This window comes from Tyto alba, unplaced genomic scaffold (assembly GCF_018691265.1).
Source record: "Tyto alba isolate M040663 unplaced genomic scaffold, T.alba_DEE_v4.0 Super-Scaffold_1000006, whole genome shotgun sequence".
Classification (NCBI taxonomy): Eukaryota; Metazoa; Chordata; class Aves; order Strigiformes; family Tytonidae; genus Tyto; species Tyto alba.
The window spans coordinates 7,176,757-7,190,662 of record NW_024881272.1 but is presented as its reverse complement, the minus strand read 5'-3'; the positions used below and the strand labels follow the sequence as shown (position 1 = coordinate 7,190,662).

Genomic DNA, 13,906 nt, shown 5'->3' with positions numbered 1-13,906 from the left:
AAAGCAAAAGGAAAAGATAAGTAATTCAGAGAGAAGTAAGCTGAAGTATAAAAGAAGGAATATAAATCAATTTATTAAATAATACAGAGTTGCTACAGGGGGAAAAATAAATACAAAGTAGATGAAAAATGATAGTTGACAAGGTAGAATTTAAAGGGGATTTGGAAGTGAAAGTGGTGATGTTCTAAGTAGGGGCCACAGTGTAACATGGAACATACAGCTGGCAGCAGCCACAGGATCTTAAGGTTTGTGGTAGTTTTAAGATGAACTTGGTGTTTGTTTGCAGTTTCCTTGCCTGTCACCCCTTCTTAGGGTTTGTGACTCGATGACCACCCAAGGTATTCGCTATTTTAGTACCATCTCCAAACAGAACTTGGGAGCAGTGTTGCATGTTAAAGTGAGATACCTCTGAAGAATCTTCCATTAGAAAACTGATAGCTGTGGAATAAGGTGTATTCAAATTCTGAGTTCCACAAAACAAAAGGAGGGAAGTGAAATGCTGATGCTCATCCAAATCTTGTTTCACTTCAGAAACTGCCCTGGGTGCACTGGCTAGAGTGCTGAGGGAAGACTGGAAACAAAGCGTGGAACTTGCTACCAATATAATTTATATTTTTTTCTGCTTTTCAAGGTGAGTGCAGAGTCCCTGTGTATAGGAACATAAGGAACTTCTCTGCTTAGTAGCTTTTCATTTGTTTTCTGCACTACAAAATCTCACTTAAACAGAAAAAAAAAATTTGAGAGAGAAGCACACTTGTAAATAGCAAAATTGAGGCACAAAAAGAACCCGTGTGGTCTGACAGTGTGTAGTAGAGCTGGGAAGAAACTAATAAGGATTCTGACCCATAGCTTAGGCTGAGCTGCCACCTTTTATTTACTTCAGCATTCTTACAGGGAAGAAATGGCATTTGAAACTGAAGTGAGTGCTTGCTTTTATTTAGATATGCCAGTGTTTCAGCATACCCCTCCTAGAAATAATTCAAATGGAATTTGCATTGCAACTTGATTGTAGACCTCTATTCCATTTCTGGTGAGTAGAGGGTCCTCTGAAACACTTGCAATATGAAAAATGGGGCTGATTGGAAAACAGCTTCCTTTACATGTGAAAATTGGAATATGTTTTTATTTTGACTTGGAACAACAAACTGTTGCTTGTCCTTCTGCAAGTCTGGAAAAAATACTAATCTTTTCAGGAATTGTTTTTGTTTCAAAATAATTTTCCAATAGAGAAGTGTTACAATGTGACAGCGTAAATACTGCTTTTTAATACTTCATGCGATGCATTGTTGGGGTGTTACTACTGTAGATGTCAAAAGAGATTTGGGGTTGTTTGCATTTATTTTTTTCCTCACAGGTGTTTTTTCTTCAATGTAGTTTTTCTCAATTTCATGGAATAATCACACACTACAAAATTGGAGCTTTGTGTATGAATATCATAGACCATGAACTGAAGAGACATGAGCTTTGGCAGGAAGAACTTGCTAAAAAGAAGAAAGCTGATATCCTTTTGATATGCTGGGGCAGCTTCAGAGCTTCTGGCTTCACTTGCTAGCTGTTGCTGAGTTATAAGAGATGACCATACAGTGACTTCTGTGAAAGCAGTAGAATTTACTGGGAAGTACAAAATATAATTGTAGATATGAAAACGACCAAGAGTAAGAAGTTTGGGCTACTGAAGAGATTAAACTGAAGTTGCTAAAACAACACAAGAAAAAAAATGTGTTATTTTATTAGCAGTATGTCTTAAGAACATTTTTGCTGACTATTAGGATGTAATACATCCAGGAGTAGGAGGGAAAAAAAATCCTGCTGTAGATTACAGGTGTAGTAAGCTGTTGCTGAGGTAGTGTCTTTACACTGGCTATTCCATAGATGTCTTGCTTTGTACTGGTGACTGAATAACACCTTTGAGGACTAGTCATCTAGACTGTACAACTTCTATGTAATCTCCTTAACTTCTGCAATTTACTTGATGAAGATCCTGAAAATCAAACCCTGAAAAAGGACTATGAGAAAACTTACAAGAAATATCAAGGGCTCGTTGTCAAACAGGAACAGCTACTCAGAGGTACCAAATCCAAATAAATTATTTCCGCTTTGGTGAATGTGGGTAGAGAAATCTACTGGATGCTTATTATAACCAAGATGTCTTAAACATACTGAATGTATGGATGAAGATGGAAGAGCACTGCCAAAGAATAGGGAGAAGATGAGTACTCAGATTGTTTGACAGTATGCTGGCAGTTTTTAAAACAATCTATCAGTTTTAGAGGAAAAGTAGTAAAAGTGATGTACTTAACTTTTCTTTGCTCATGATGTTGGTTTGGAAGGAGTTGGATATTTTGGTTTTGTATGTTTGATTTTTTTTTTTTAACTTAGCCTAACTTAGCCTGTATCTGACTCAAGTTGAATAGCTTTCACTCTATCTCAGTTTTTGTATTAAAATACACTTAATGTTAGATTGAAATGATCTGAGTGGCAAATCTTTCCCGGGGTTGTCTTTTTAATGGTTCCCACTGGAATTGAAGAAAAAAAAAAAAAAAAAAAAAAGAAAACATAAGAAGCTTCCAGTGATGATGATTTTTTTTTTTTTCCAAAGCCACTATTAGAATTAATCTTCTTAAAACTTTCTAAACAGGAATAAAAAGCATTCATAGTCAGTTTCCTTCACAGTGCATTGGGAAGGGAGCAGAATGCTTCTAAAAGTCATCTTAAGCACTTAATGTGTATATAGAGCCTTGTTTAGTTCTGTTGTCTTTGATCTGCTGATATGATTTGTATTGGACTTTTAGTTGCACTTTACCTGCTCCTAAATCTTGCTGAGGATACTCGCACTGAGCTGAAGATGAGAAACAAGAACATTGTCCATATGTTAGTGAAAGCACTGGACCGTGATAATTTTGAGCTGCTTATCCTGGTTGTATCTTTTTTGAAGAAACTCAGCATTTTTATGGAGAACAAAAATGATATGGTAAGGCTCATAGCACTTTACTGCAATATTGGAAAGCTATGGACTCTGAAAACTGTGTGATTGGTGGGAAGAGGGAGACATCTCTGTCTGCATCCTAAATATCTGTAGCACTGATTTTCCTCTTCTGTTTTTAGTAAAATAAGTAAAAGAGAAGTATAACACCCAGCTATAACATGCTGCAAAAATTTCTGAAGATCTGTCATCTTAAACAGTGAAGCTACTTCAAAATATGACACATGAAATTCCAGGTTTTGGAGTCAGCACCACAAAGTCTTGTCATATCCTCACTTCTGGAGATGCCTATGACCCTTCCGCCAAATTAGACTCTTTTGACAACATATTATTGTCTTTGCCATGTATTGTCTTGAACGGAGAGGTAGTTATCCTTTTGCAGTTTGCTAGACTAATTTACTTATTTTTGTAGGTCAGCTTGGTCTTCAAAGGTACCTCACAACTGTTCCTTCATGCTTCCAGTAGCTCCTAAGAACTGTAGGCGCTGTTATTATTCATAAGCTTTTTTTAGGTGAAGTCTCAAACTTTTGAAATTGCAGCATATTTTCTTTTGTGACTTTAAGCTCTCGCCAAGTATCTCCTTTGCTGATTTCCCAATGGCTTTTTGTGGATACATCCCTTCACTTCTGTGCCTTTATGCCAGTTTGTGAAATGAAAATGATAAATTTTCCTTATCCAAGAGGTCATCTGACATTAATGCTGCACTTAGATTGTGGGATGAGAAGATTTGTGTAAATGCAATAGAAAATTAATTGCATATTTGACACCAGAACTGTCATTTGCATGCATATGCACTGAACACTGCAGACAAGAGGTATCTCCCTTGTTTATATATGGGTGTCCTATTTCTTAACAAAAGTCAGACACTAAGCATGTGTTCTTGGGGGAATGTAGACTGTCTGTCAGGTGATTGGTCACTGATTTAGTTTATATTGTGTAGTGCCCTGAAGGACTTTATTAGGAAAATAAGGATTAGCTCTCCAGCCCACTGATTTTCTGGCACACCTTCTGCATTCCATTTGATTTAATGGAAAGACAAATGAAACAAAACTGTTGAATTTACTTTATTGCAGAGTGTTTTAACATTTTTGAAAAGACTTCTGAAAATGTTTGTATGTTTCAGATCAGCTATCTGAGCATTTCTTACTCATAATAAAGATATTTTTTTCTCCACAGTATTATTAAGGAAAGCTACCAATGAAGGATAAAGTGTTCTAATATTTATATTGGGCAATAACACAAAAATGTTGAAGGCGAAATGAACCAAAATTGGTTGTTCAACACCTGATTCTAAGAAAAACTGAATAATCTGCCTATATTTATAGCACATTCTTTCCTTTGGTATTCAAGTGCCATATTAAATTCAAAGCAGTGAAGTAGGAGTTCTTGCTGTCTGATTGGTTTTGATCAAACGTATTCAGTCGGTTGTTTGATTATTGCACTATGCTGTGAGGGGAGAGCTGTAGTTTCTTTTCTTAGTATTTATCCTGTGTGTATTTATAACTGGAAGGCTAGTTACATACATGCAAAAGTTTGAAGAATGCGAAATAATTTTATGTGCCTCCTTCTGGCCAAAGAAGGTTCTGGGAAACAAAAAAATGAATGCATTTAAAAGATTATGTCAAATAAAAGCAGAGAAATGTTTAAAAGATGATAAAAACTTTCTGAAGTCTTGCCAGTCAATGCTCAGATGTCTTTTCTGGCTGGTAAAGTGAACATGATCTCAGGAACTGATACCACTTCTCAGTTCCTAGATTCCACTTTTTAATTTGAAAGTGATACATGTTTCAAGATGACTTTCATGCTTTTATTAAATTAATGTACAGGGCGGCATGCCTCTTCTGAGAACACATGAAAAGTTTTGGCTAGGGGTTCATTTGAAATTCATAATGAAAGGTCTCAAATTCTTTTTGGATGCCAATTTTCTGTCTTTCTTGGTTGGGTATCTATTTGACTCTAATGTCAGTTGCTCCAGGGTTGCTTGTGTTTAAGTTTAAAAGAGTCCCCCCCTGCCACCAATCTAGTCTTGCAAGTGATGTCTTGACCACATTCTTGCAGTATTCCAACTGTGAGGAATATTTCCAAGACATCTGAACTGTTCAGTTCAAAAACTTTTTTAATCAGCGTTGCCTGGTAACCCAATCTAGAAGACTTTAACCACAAAGACATAAGCAAAGCTGCTTCAGATGAAAGTGTACTGACAGTCACTGTTATGGGTACAAATTGGATATGTATTTGCATACGTGTGCGTGTGAATATAGAACACACTGGGAGGGCTTTTATATTGAAGACAAAGCTGAGTTTGGATGGATTATGGATTTTTCTTTTTCTTGATATATAGGTTGAAATGGATATTGTTGAAAAACTTGTGAAAATGGTACCCTGTGAACATGAAGACCTGCTGAACATCACTCTTCGACTCTTACTAAATCTCTCCTTTGACACAGGCCTGAGAAATAAAATGGTACAAGTTGGTCTGCTTCCCAAACTCACTGCACTTCTAGGTATGTTTTCTTTTGTTCTAATGTAGACATTTCAGCAGGGACAGTGGAGCTGTTTGCACCATGATATAGTGTGCCTGAAAGTTGTTACATCGCTTTTCTCTTTGCCAAAGAACTTTGTCACTACCCCCAACTTTTTATTGTTGAAATCATCTTTTCAGATGCAGGTTTAAATGGAATTTTTAAAATAATGTGGTTCCAAGTGGATTTATTTCTAGGTTCTCTTGAATTGTTGAATGAGTTTTCTGGTCTTTAAAAATAACTTTGATAACTACCTGAAAACCATGTGTGCACACACATATGGGTAGTGCTTGTAATTTTGAGGGAGTACCTAGGAAAAATAGCCAACAACTTTACAGAGCTTAGCTGATGGAGATACCAATTACCACTTTTTTTTCTTCTTGAGAAGCTTGATATACCTGCTGCCTATTGTTACCTTTATGGTCCAGATAGAGAGATTAGCTTCAACTCTGGGCAGTACTGATTTTTAGACTTTCAGCTTGACAGTCTGTAACTTGTGTTAAGATTGTGTAAGTACTTCAGATACAAGTGTTTTCCATAGGGAAAAGCCATGGAGACAAGAAGAAGTTTAGAAAAAGCAGAGGGTTGTCTGATTTGGTCATTGTTGGTTTTCAGGAGGGAATTTTTATTGCTCCTTATGTGTTCTTTGACTGATACCATCTAGAGGCTGCTCTGGTAGATATGCTAAATGTTTAGCAGGATTTGGCTGTAAGAATTGCCAAGTGCTCATTTTTAAGTGGAAGTTGAGGATCTTGTATTGTGGAGCCTTAAAAGCATCAAACACTGATGCAAGACACTGTTAAAGCTTTCTGAGATATGTTGGGTTTGGGATGTACTAAATTCAGTGCAGATGGGGTATCCAGATGTGATTGGAACAAGTGGAATACAATGGTGAATCTGATCTTTCTCCCCTAGCTTCATATAGTGTTTTAGGATTGTTTGCCTTCTCAATTTTACGTTCAACCTCAACATGTCCTTATTGCTGTTTAGTATACAAGTTAATACAATGAGAACTTACATTGCTTTGGAAGCTTTAATCCTGTTGGTGATTAATATAACAGCTACCTAGTATATCCTGAAATGCCTCAGATCTTTCTATGCTTTCTGCCCCACAACCATGTTTGTACTTGATATCCTCCTTTGGGCTGAGCTAAAAGGAATGGAAAAAAAAAAAAAACAAACGGCATTCGGAATCCCTCCTCTACACTTTTTTCCTCAGGACTGTTATTTGGCAGTAAACTGAGAAGTGGAAGCTGGTCAGGATATATATCTCTTTTGGGAGAACATTTGCTAAGGTAGTCTGGTTCACCTTTGGACTGTAAGCTTTTCGGAGCAGGAAGTTGTCTTTCTTTTGTTTGTATGGCAGCTAGGGCTGTGGTCTAAGGTTAGGGCTTCTGGGTGCTTGTCACCCCAAGCAATAGCATGGCAGCAATCACTGAGAAGTCTCTGCTCCCAGAAATTCCCCATTTAATATTAGTGTTAGACTAAACTCATCAGTTAAATATCTGTTTTCTTATGTGCAGAGGAGAATTTATTTTCAAATGCCATTTTCTTGGACTTCTAAGTAGGCCTGTGCAGAAGGCTGTTTAGTTCAGAGCTGGCTGCTAAAATTGCTGTCTGTTCCTCAAGTGTCTGTTAGGTTAATCCATAGCAAGTTCTACAAGTACTTCCAGAAGCTTCACTGTCTGTTTGGATCCACAGGTTGTTCTTCTTTCCTTGACTTGGAAGTATTGGATTTTTTTTTTTCCCTCTTATATAGAGGCAAGTGCTGCTTGCCCTAGCTCCTCCCTGTAGAATTGTTTAGTGCTTATTTTGCAGTGTGCTGGTTAGAAAATGTAGGTAGAAGTATTGTCTATTACTTGTTTCTAAAGCCAGCTCTGATTTGTGAGATTCTTCTTGTTACGGTGATTCAAATACATCACTTTGTGTATCCTGTCTCAGAGAAGCCTGCAACCTTAATAATAAAATAATCATGTGCCAAATACCCCTTTTATACAGGTTGCTTGGGTATTAAACACACATTATTCAAGTCAGTACCCTTCAGTTTACATTTGCAGGTCACCTTAAAGTGCTAACACACCTCAACAGCTGTTGACAAGTTACCATACAGCTCCTAATGCGAAGAGGTCAAGTTTATTGACTCAGCCTACTGAAATTTAACATTTGTGCATGCTGTGCCTTTGAGTCTTGAGCACCGGGGTTGAGATGAGTGTAAATTAAATGTAGTAGGTGTTTAAGGGAAGAATTGAGATTGCAAAGAATTAAAGGACAGGATTTGTCAGGCAGTGGTTTCAGGCTGAGCACTGAGATGGCTGCTGTCTGCAGTTCTGGAAGATGTGCCACTTCCCCAAGGACACTTAGTGGCTTGGGAGCAGGATGGCTCTGAACGTAGGTCAAGGCTGGAAGCAGAGAGGATGGACTGGCTTCAACTGAGCTATCAGGAATGGACCAAATATGGCATGGATATATTGGAGAAGGACCATCTTCTTTCTTTCCCTGTCACTCCAGAGTGAGGCTGCTGTTGAAAGCATGGACATGAGAAATTCCGCTTAGTCTTGGTTTCCATCTTAATTAGCATTTTCTTTTTAATAGTGCCAATGCCTGCTTCCCCATGTAGCCTTGCCAGTCAACACCACTTGCTAGTTTTCGCGGCTTCTCTTCACAAGTCTGAAGTATTGTATATGACAAGACTCCTCTTGCTCCCTCCAGGCACCCAAGTTAATCAACTACAGCTGATCTTTGTTATGCTCTGAATCCCAAAGAACTGGGTGCAGTTGAGGGAAATTTGGCTTCAGACTTGAGATCAGAAGCTGGAGTAGAGCTGCAGAGGCCTATGAGATATAGCCTGCTGTATGTAGGTTTTTCCATACACAAGCTACTTTAAGAGGTATGAAAAGAGATTTTGTTGATTTGTATGGTTTCAGTTCTTTTAAGAAAACCTTGTAATTGTTGAGTTGCCAGGGCTTTGCAGAGAACATTTTTTTTTGTACTGGTAGCTTTGCTTTAATACTTAGAAACTATATTTGCAGAGTGATCTTTCTTTTTTTTTTTGTATGTTCTCTTTATGTGCCAGTGTATATGAAGTATGGCTTCAGTGGATTAAGGTGAGAAATCATGTGAATTCACCAAGTGGTTTGAACTAGGCATTTGCCTGAAATGTGGAAAACACAGATTCAGTGCCCTCTAATTATCATCTTGGAAGGAGAGACCAAAGCAGCATGCTATAGACTATTCTGTGAAGGTTTGTTTCACTGTTGTAGTGCTCTCATTTTGCTTTGCATGGCATAATTCAAGTGAAGTGGAGTAGAGGAGTGACTTGCTCCAAATACAGTAGAGTTTGGTGGTTACTCTATTTGCTTGTGGAAAATAATCTCTCTGAATGGGGAGATATAGAGCTGAAGTTTAAGAGATCAGATTCACATCCTTTCTTTATCCCTGGGAATGCTCTTCCACTGTTGGACAGAAGGGAAATGTTACCCTTTTTCGTAATTCTTCCCCTGGATGTGTGATTGGTTTCTAAAGTAAATGCCCTGGCAGCAAACAGAAGAAAACATTGTCTACGAGGAAGAATAAAAAAACCTCACTTCTTGTTTGGACCAAATCCACTTTGTTTTTCAGTTAACTGTCCAAACCAAATGCAAAACTATTAGTACAGCTTTCTTAAATATAGTCACAGCTTGTGATCCCTATTCTTCTAATAAGGGTGCTATTTTGTGCTGTGTCTGAGTGGTTTCTTAGCCTTTGTGAAGTGGGACAAATAGTTCTAAATTCTCCATGAGAACAGCAGGCAGTTTGTACAGTGAAACCAGCTGAGTGCTGCTGTGTGCGTTATGTCAGGCTGCAAAAGCTTCTTGGTGGATCCCTGTTCAGAAGGAGCTCCTGGCACAGTGCAGGTGTGGCAGGCAATACTGGTGTTTCTGTGCCCACCCATGAGTGAGTTATTCCTCTCAAAAGCATGTAAATGATGGGGAATGGTGCAAAAGCTGTTACAGTGGGAACTGTATTGGTGCTCAGAGGGTAAAAGGAGTAAGTCTGGCTGCATGTGGGGAGCAATTTTTTTTTTCTAGGATGTGTGTGTTCATCCTTTTGAGCTGCTGGACAGTTTTTAGGTGTACTGAATGAGTATTGTCTTGAAATGCCATTTTCTTTCAATTTCCCAGTGTAAGTCACACTTACAGAATGAAAACCCATTATGCTTGGAAGTCGGACTAAAGTGTCTCTTGGTTGCTTGAAATTACTAACTGCTTTTAAAAGTCAAGGGCTGATTGAACACAGTCTTGGTGAGCTGAAGAGTAGGTGGGTCACAAAACAGTACCAGTTGCAAATCAGCCCCAAATGGGACATGGAGTGCAGAAAGGTTGTGCATATGACTGTGAAAGTGTTATGCAGTGCCAAGGTGTTCAATCTCAAAGAGATTTTAGGTGGTGATGAACATCTTGGGTTATGTTTACCAGTATAGATTACAGTGACTGAAATAAAATTGGCTTTGTGGATTTCTATTCAGACAAGCAGATGAGCATTTGTCATACCACACTCTGAAATACAGTGTGATCAGTCCCAAGTAGCAATACTATAGTTTTACCATTCACAGGATGCATTGGGCCTGTATGCCATATTCATGTAAGCATTGTGGCCTGATGTTCTTAATTTCTTGGTGTTCTGAGACTTAGTATGAGCACACTGAGAATTAGTAGCCACCTGATCTTACATAGAAGTCTAAGCACTGTGCAGCAGTTTGCAAGCTCCAAAGCAGGTCAGATTTCTGAGTTCTTTATTTAAGCTGGAGATAGCCAGAGCAGAGTGTAACTTTAACAGCCTGATTTAGTCCTCACTGAAGAGTCTGTCTTTACTAGGTTAATTGCTAGAATTTTATTATCTAAAATCTTTCTTTGAAAATGCTGAAATTCCTCTGATATGTTTCCATTCTTTACAAGTTAGGTTTAATGAGCAATCAAAGAATTGCCAAACAGTTGTATGTTGGGTTTCTTAACAATCAAGTCTTGATATGGTATGCAGCCAAGCTGGATTATATGTTGACTGCTGTTTAAAAACCCAAGAAGTACTTTGCTGTCTAATTAACGGAGTGCTGTGGGTTTTTAATTCCTTTTATGAAAGTTTCTTTTAAGAAGGCTTAAAGTAGATGTGTTCTCTTTATGAGTTCGCTTGGCCTTTTTGTAATGAACTTATTATGGAGCTTCACACATCTGTTGAAAAATGGAGCTTCTTATAGGCTACTGCAGTGTTTTTTCTGGCTTTAATAGGCCTCGTTTATCCTATAAAGAAACATACATTTTCTTACCTGATCAAGTGAGCAAACAATAGGGGTCAGATGTGGCAAAGACCCTAACAAAAAGCACATGTCCAGCCATCAGGGTGAGGTAAAGTCATATCGGGATTGCTTGAAGTTATTAATGGCAGTAAAATTTATGCTTCCTCCTGTTTTCCCAATTAAATTGAGAAACCTTTTTTTCCTAAGGTGGCTCTGCAGCAGCTGGTTCCAATACTTGTTGTGTGAATATTGCCTGGGGTGTCTCCATTCCTTTATAGTAGAGGCTGGCTGAAGCACATTAAGAAACAGTTCAACTACAGGGACCAGTCTGTTGGAAAGCAGTAATTATTAAGGGATTTATTTTAATGGTAGTTTTTTTATCATTTGTGGTGAGTATGGCCAAGGCTTAGAAAAAACAATCAACCCACATCAACAAGCAAACAAATAAAACACACCAGAAGAAACACAAAATAAAAACATCTCTTAACATTCATCTTCTAAATCCTTATTAGAAGTGCAAATAAGCGTAACATGTTTGTCTGACTTAAGGAGTGTTGGGTGCGCAGTGTGTCTTAGAAACCAGCTTAGGTACCTTAGCTATAGATTAGACAGCAAACTTTGGTATTACTGAAGAAAAATTGACTTCTAATGTTGAGAAATACAGAAATCCAAGTAGAGACACATCAATATTGCTAATACTGTCTTTGAAACAGAAATAGAATCACAGTTAACGTTAAGGTAAGAGCCTTCACTATATCCCTGCTTTGTGCTACTGGTAAATTGTAGTGAATTATCAGGAAAAAAGAACTGAAGTTCATAACAACATACCTTCATATAAGCTTACAAGCTTTTGAAGTCTATTGTCTAAGAATTTTCTGACTCCTTTAACACTGTCCAGAGTTGGAAACAGTGTTTTTCCATTTTGTAATTATTACAGACGGATCCTTGTTAATCTGAACACTGAGCCTTTAACTGTTCAGGTGAGTTGGAAGCTCATCGCTGTGGTGTGCTGCTCACAAGTGCATGTGTGTATTTAGCTGTGTTATTAGCTTTTGTAATGAAAAAGATAACTTTTTAATACAAAAAACTAACTTAATGAGTGTTGACTGAAAGTAGAAATGCTTGTGGCAGCAGGAGGGAGAGCACTGGAGAGATGACAGCAATCTAAAGATGAGGGAGCCAAGTTGTTGGAAAAATCACTAAACTGATGAACGGGGAGGATCCCCTGAGCCAGTATTTCTACTGTTGAGCTTACAATATGTGACTGTGTAATTAATTAAATTATTTTAATTGCTTCTTTGCATATTGCAAGAGTGAATGAAAAAAGTAAAAAGTGAATCTAGTCTTTTACATGAACTGTTGACATCTGAGAGCTTCATGGGGCATAATTTGGATGCCTAAAGTGTGACAGAACAGAAACAACCAGCTCTAGTTTCTTGGAAAATCTCCATAAAGAAAGGGGAGGGCACTTCTGCTAGTCTTCCTAATATATGGTAAAATCTTCATAAAGCCTGTATGAGGGCCAAGGTAGAAGAGAGGATCACCTTCAGAACCCTTGTGAAGGCTGCAGGCAGTGGGATGGTTTCAAAGGATCACATGAAACAATTCTGCAGATGTAGTAGTCCCATAGAAGTTCAGGTATAAGGGGGAAGGTTACAATCTGCCTTCCCTTTTGGAAATGGGGAAATATGGTAACTCACAGGTTTCTACTGTTTATGGAAGAGTTTCTCAGATGACCTTCACCGGTGCAGGAGACCAGCTGCAGCTTCCCCATGTCTGTAGTTGCTAACATGAGAAATCCTTTGTCAGCTTATAGTATTATCTTCAGATCCTCTGAGCTAATGGGGGAAGAGAGATGCTAACATAAAAATTTATTGCACTATAGTGAGTATAGTGCTGGCATATTTCTATACAACCAATTTCTGTTCCTTTGGTCTCTGACATACAGATGCTTTTCAGGATGGGTTATAATTTTACATATTTGAGTAGTCTCCTTGCATACAGCAAAACTTCCTTTGTGAGGCTGCGACCTCAAATGTCTTTTTATTCTTTTTGTAAAAAGCTATCAGATCTCAGAAGCTCAATCAGTACTTAGCTCCATCCACTTTTTAGGTTTAGTAGATTTGAACCTCAGCTTTGTACTTCAGTGACGTCAAAACATCGGTAAAACCAGTTTCCATTTCAATGCGGTGAATCATCCCTTTCTCAAAGCAAAGGGTAGCACCTGTATTGGTTTTGTTTCCTCCTTTGAGCAGAGCATTTTGAAATATAGCTACGCCATCCATTCAGAACTGAGGCTGCTCTGCTGTGGGGCTGGGTACCTGCAGATCCAGGAGCATGGAAAACATCCACCTATTTTCAGTTTCCATTCCCACTGAATTTCAGACAAGATGATTAGAAGGGTGTTTTTGGAGCAGAGAAATCTGAATATTTTCTGCTAATCTTAACTGGAGCAGTTGATGTCGTTTAATGAAGCATAGTGCAGATATGGCAAAAATGATGCATGTCCTATAAATTTCCATTAAACTGTACATAGCATACATAGCATTTAATTGGTGCAGCTTGGTGGAGACTGCGAGGAACAACTTTGTGTGGAATTTTTTCCACCTAGTTTGGAAGTGGGTGTTTTCTTAGTCTGATTCAAACTAAGAACCACCTCTTCTAATTTCCAGTTTCTTGTAATAATGGTAGTTAATTCTTTTTCTATCTCTTGCTTTCTTCCCTTGGTCATAGCCTGACCCAAACTGTATTTTTTTTGTGGAGAAGAGAGAAGTAGCTTTATCTTCTTCCTCCAGGGATAATCCTACTGCCTCCTGTTTTATCTCTAATCTGAACTTCTAATTCATTTATCTCTGATTTGTGCAGTATATGGCATATTACAATCAGTCAGCTTCCAATTTATTGGTGAATTGACATGAGTTCAAGTATGGTTGGTTGTAGGACATCCTAAAGAACAAAAATGGGGGTCTTGGTTGTGGTGTTTTGTTTTGTTTTGGGTGTTTGTTTTGTTTTTTTTTTTTTTTTTTCTTCTTCTCTCTGTAATAAGATCAAGCCTCAAAAAAGGACATATCTAAATTTAGCAGTGTGTTGTCTACCCAGTGGCTATACTTTGTTGTCTTTTACAAGTAGCAA

At 38.0% G+C, this 13,906-nt stretch overlaps 1 protein-coding gene across 4 annotated transcripts in view; it reads left to right on the top strand.

The window, feature by feature from the left end:
• KIFAP3 (kinesin associated protein 3) overlaps window positions 1-13,906 on the top strand; it is a 70,240-nt gene that overhangs the window by 9,050 nt on the left and 47,284 nt on the right. For all 4 annotated transcript variants that reach the window (XM_032998604.2, XM_032998603.2, XM_032998606.2 and 1 more), the window contains exons 6-10: window positions 532-631; window positions 1,375-1,499; window positions 1,970-2,068; window positions 2,793-2,971; window positions 5,325-5,487. In XM_032998604.2, coding sequence (XP_032854495.1) covers window positions 532-631; window positions 1,375-1,499; window positions 1,970-2,068; window positions 2,793-2,971; window positions 5,325-5,487 — 666 coding nt within the window. The remainder of the gene's footprint in view (window positions 1-531; window positions 632-1,374; window positions 1,500-1,969; window positions 2,069-2,792; window positions 2,972-5,324; window positions 5,488-13,906) is intronic.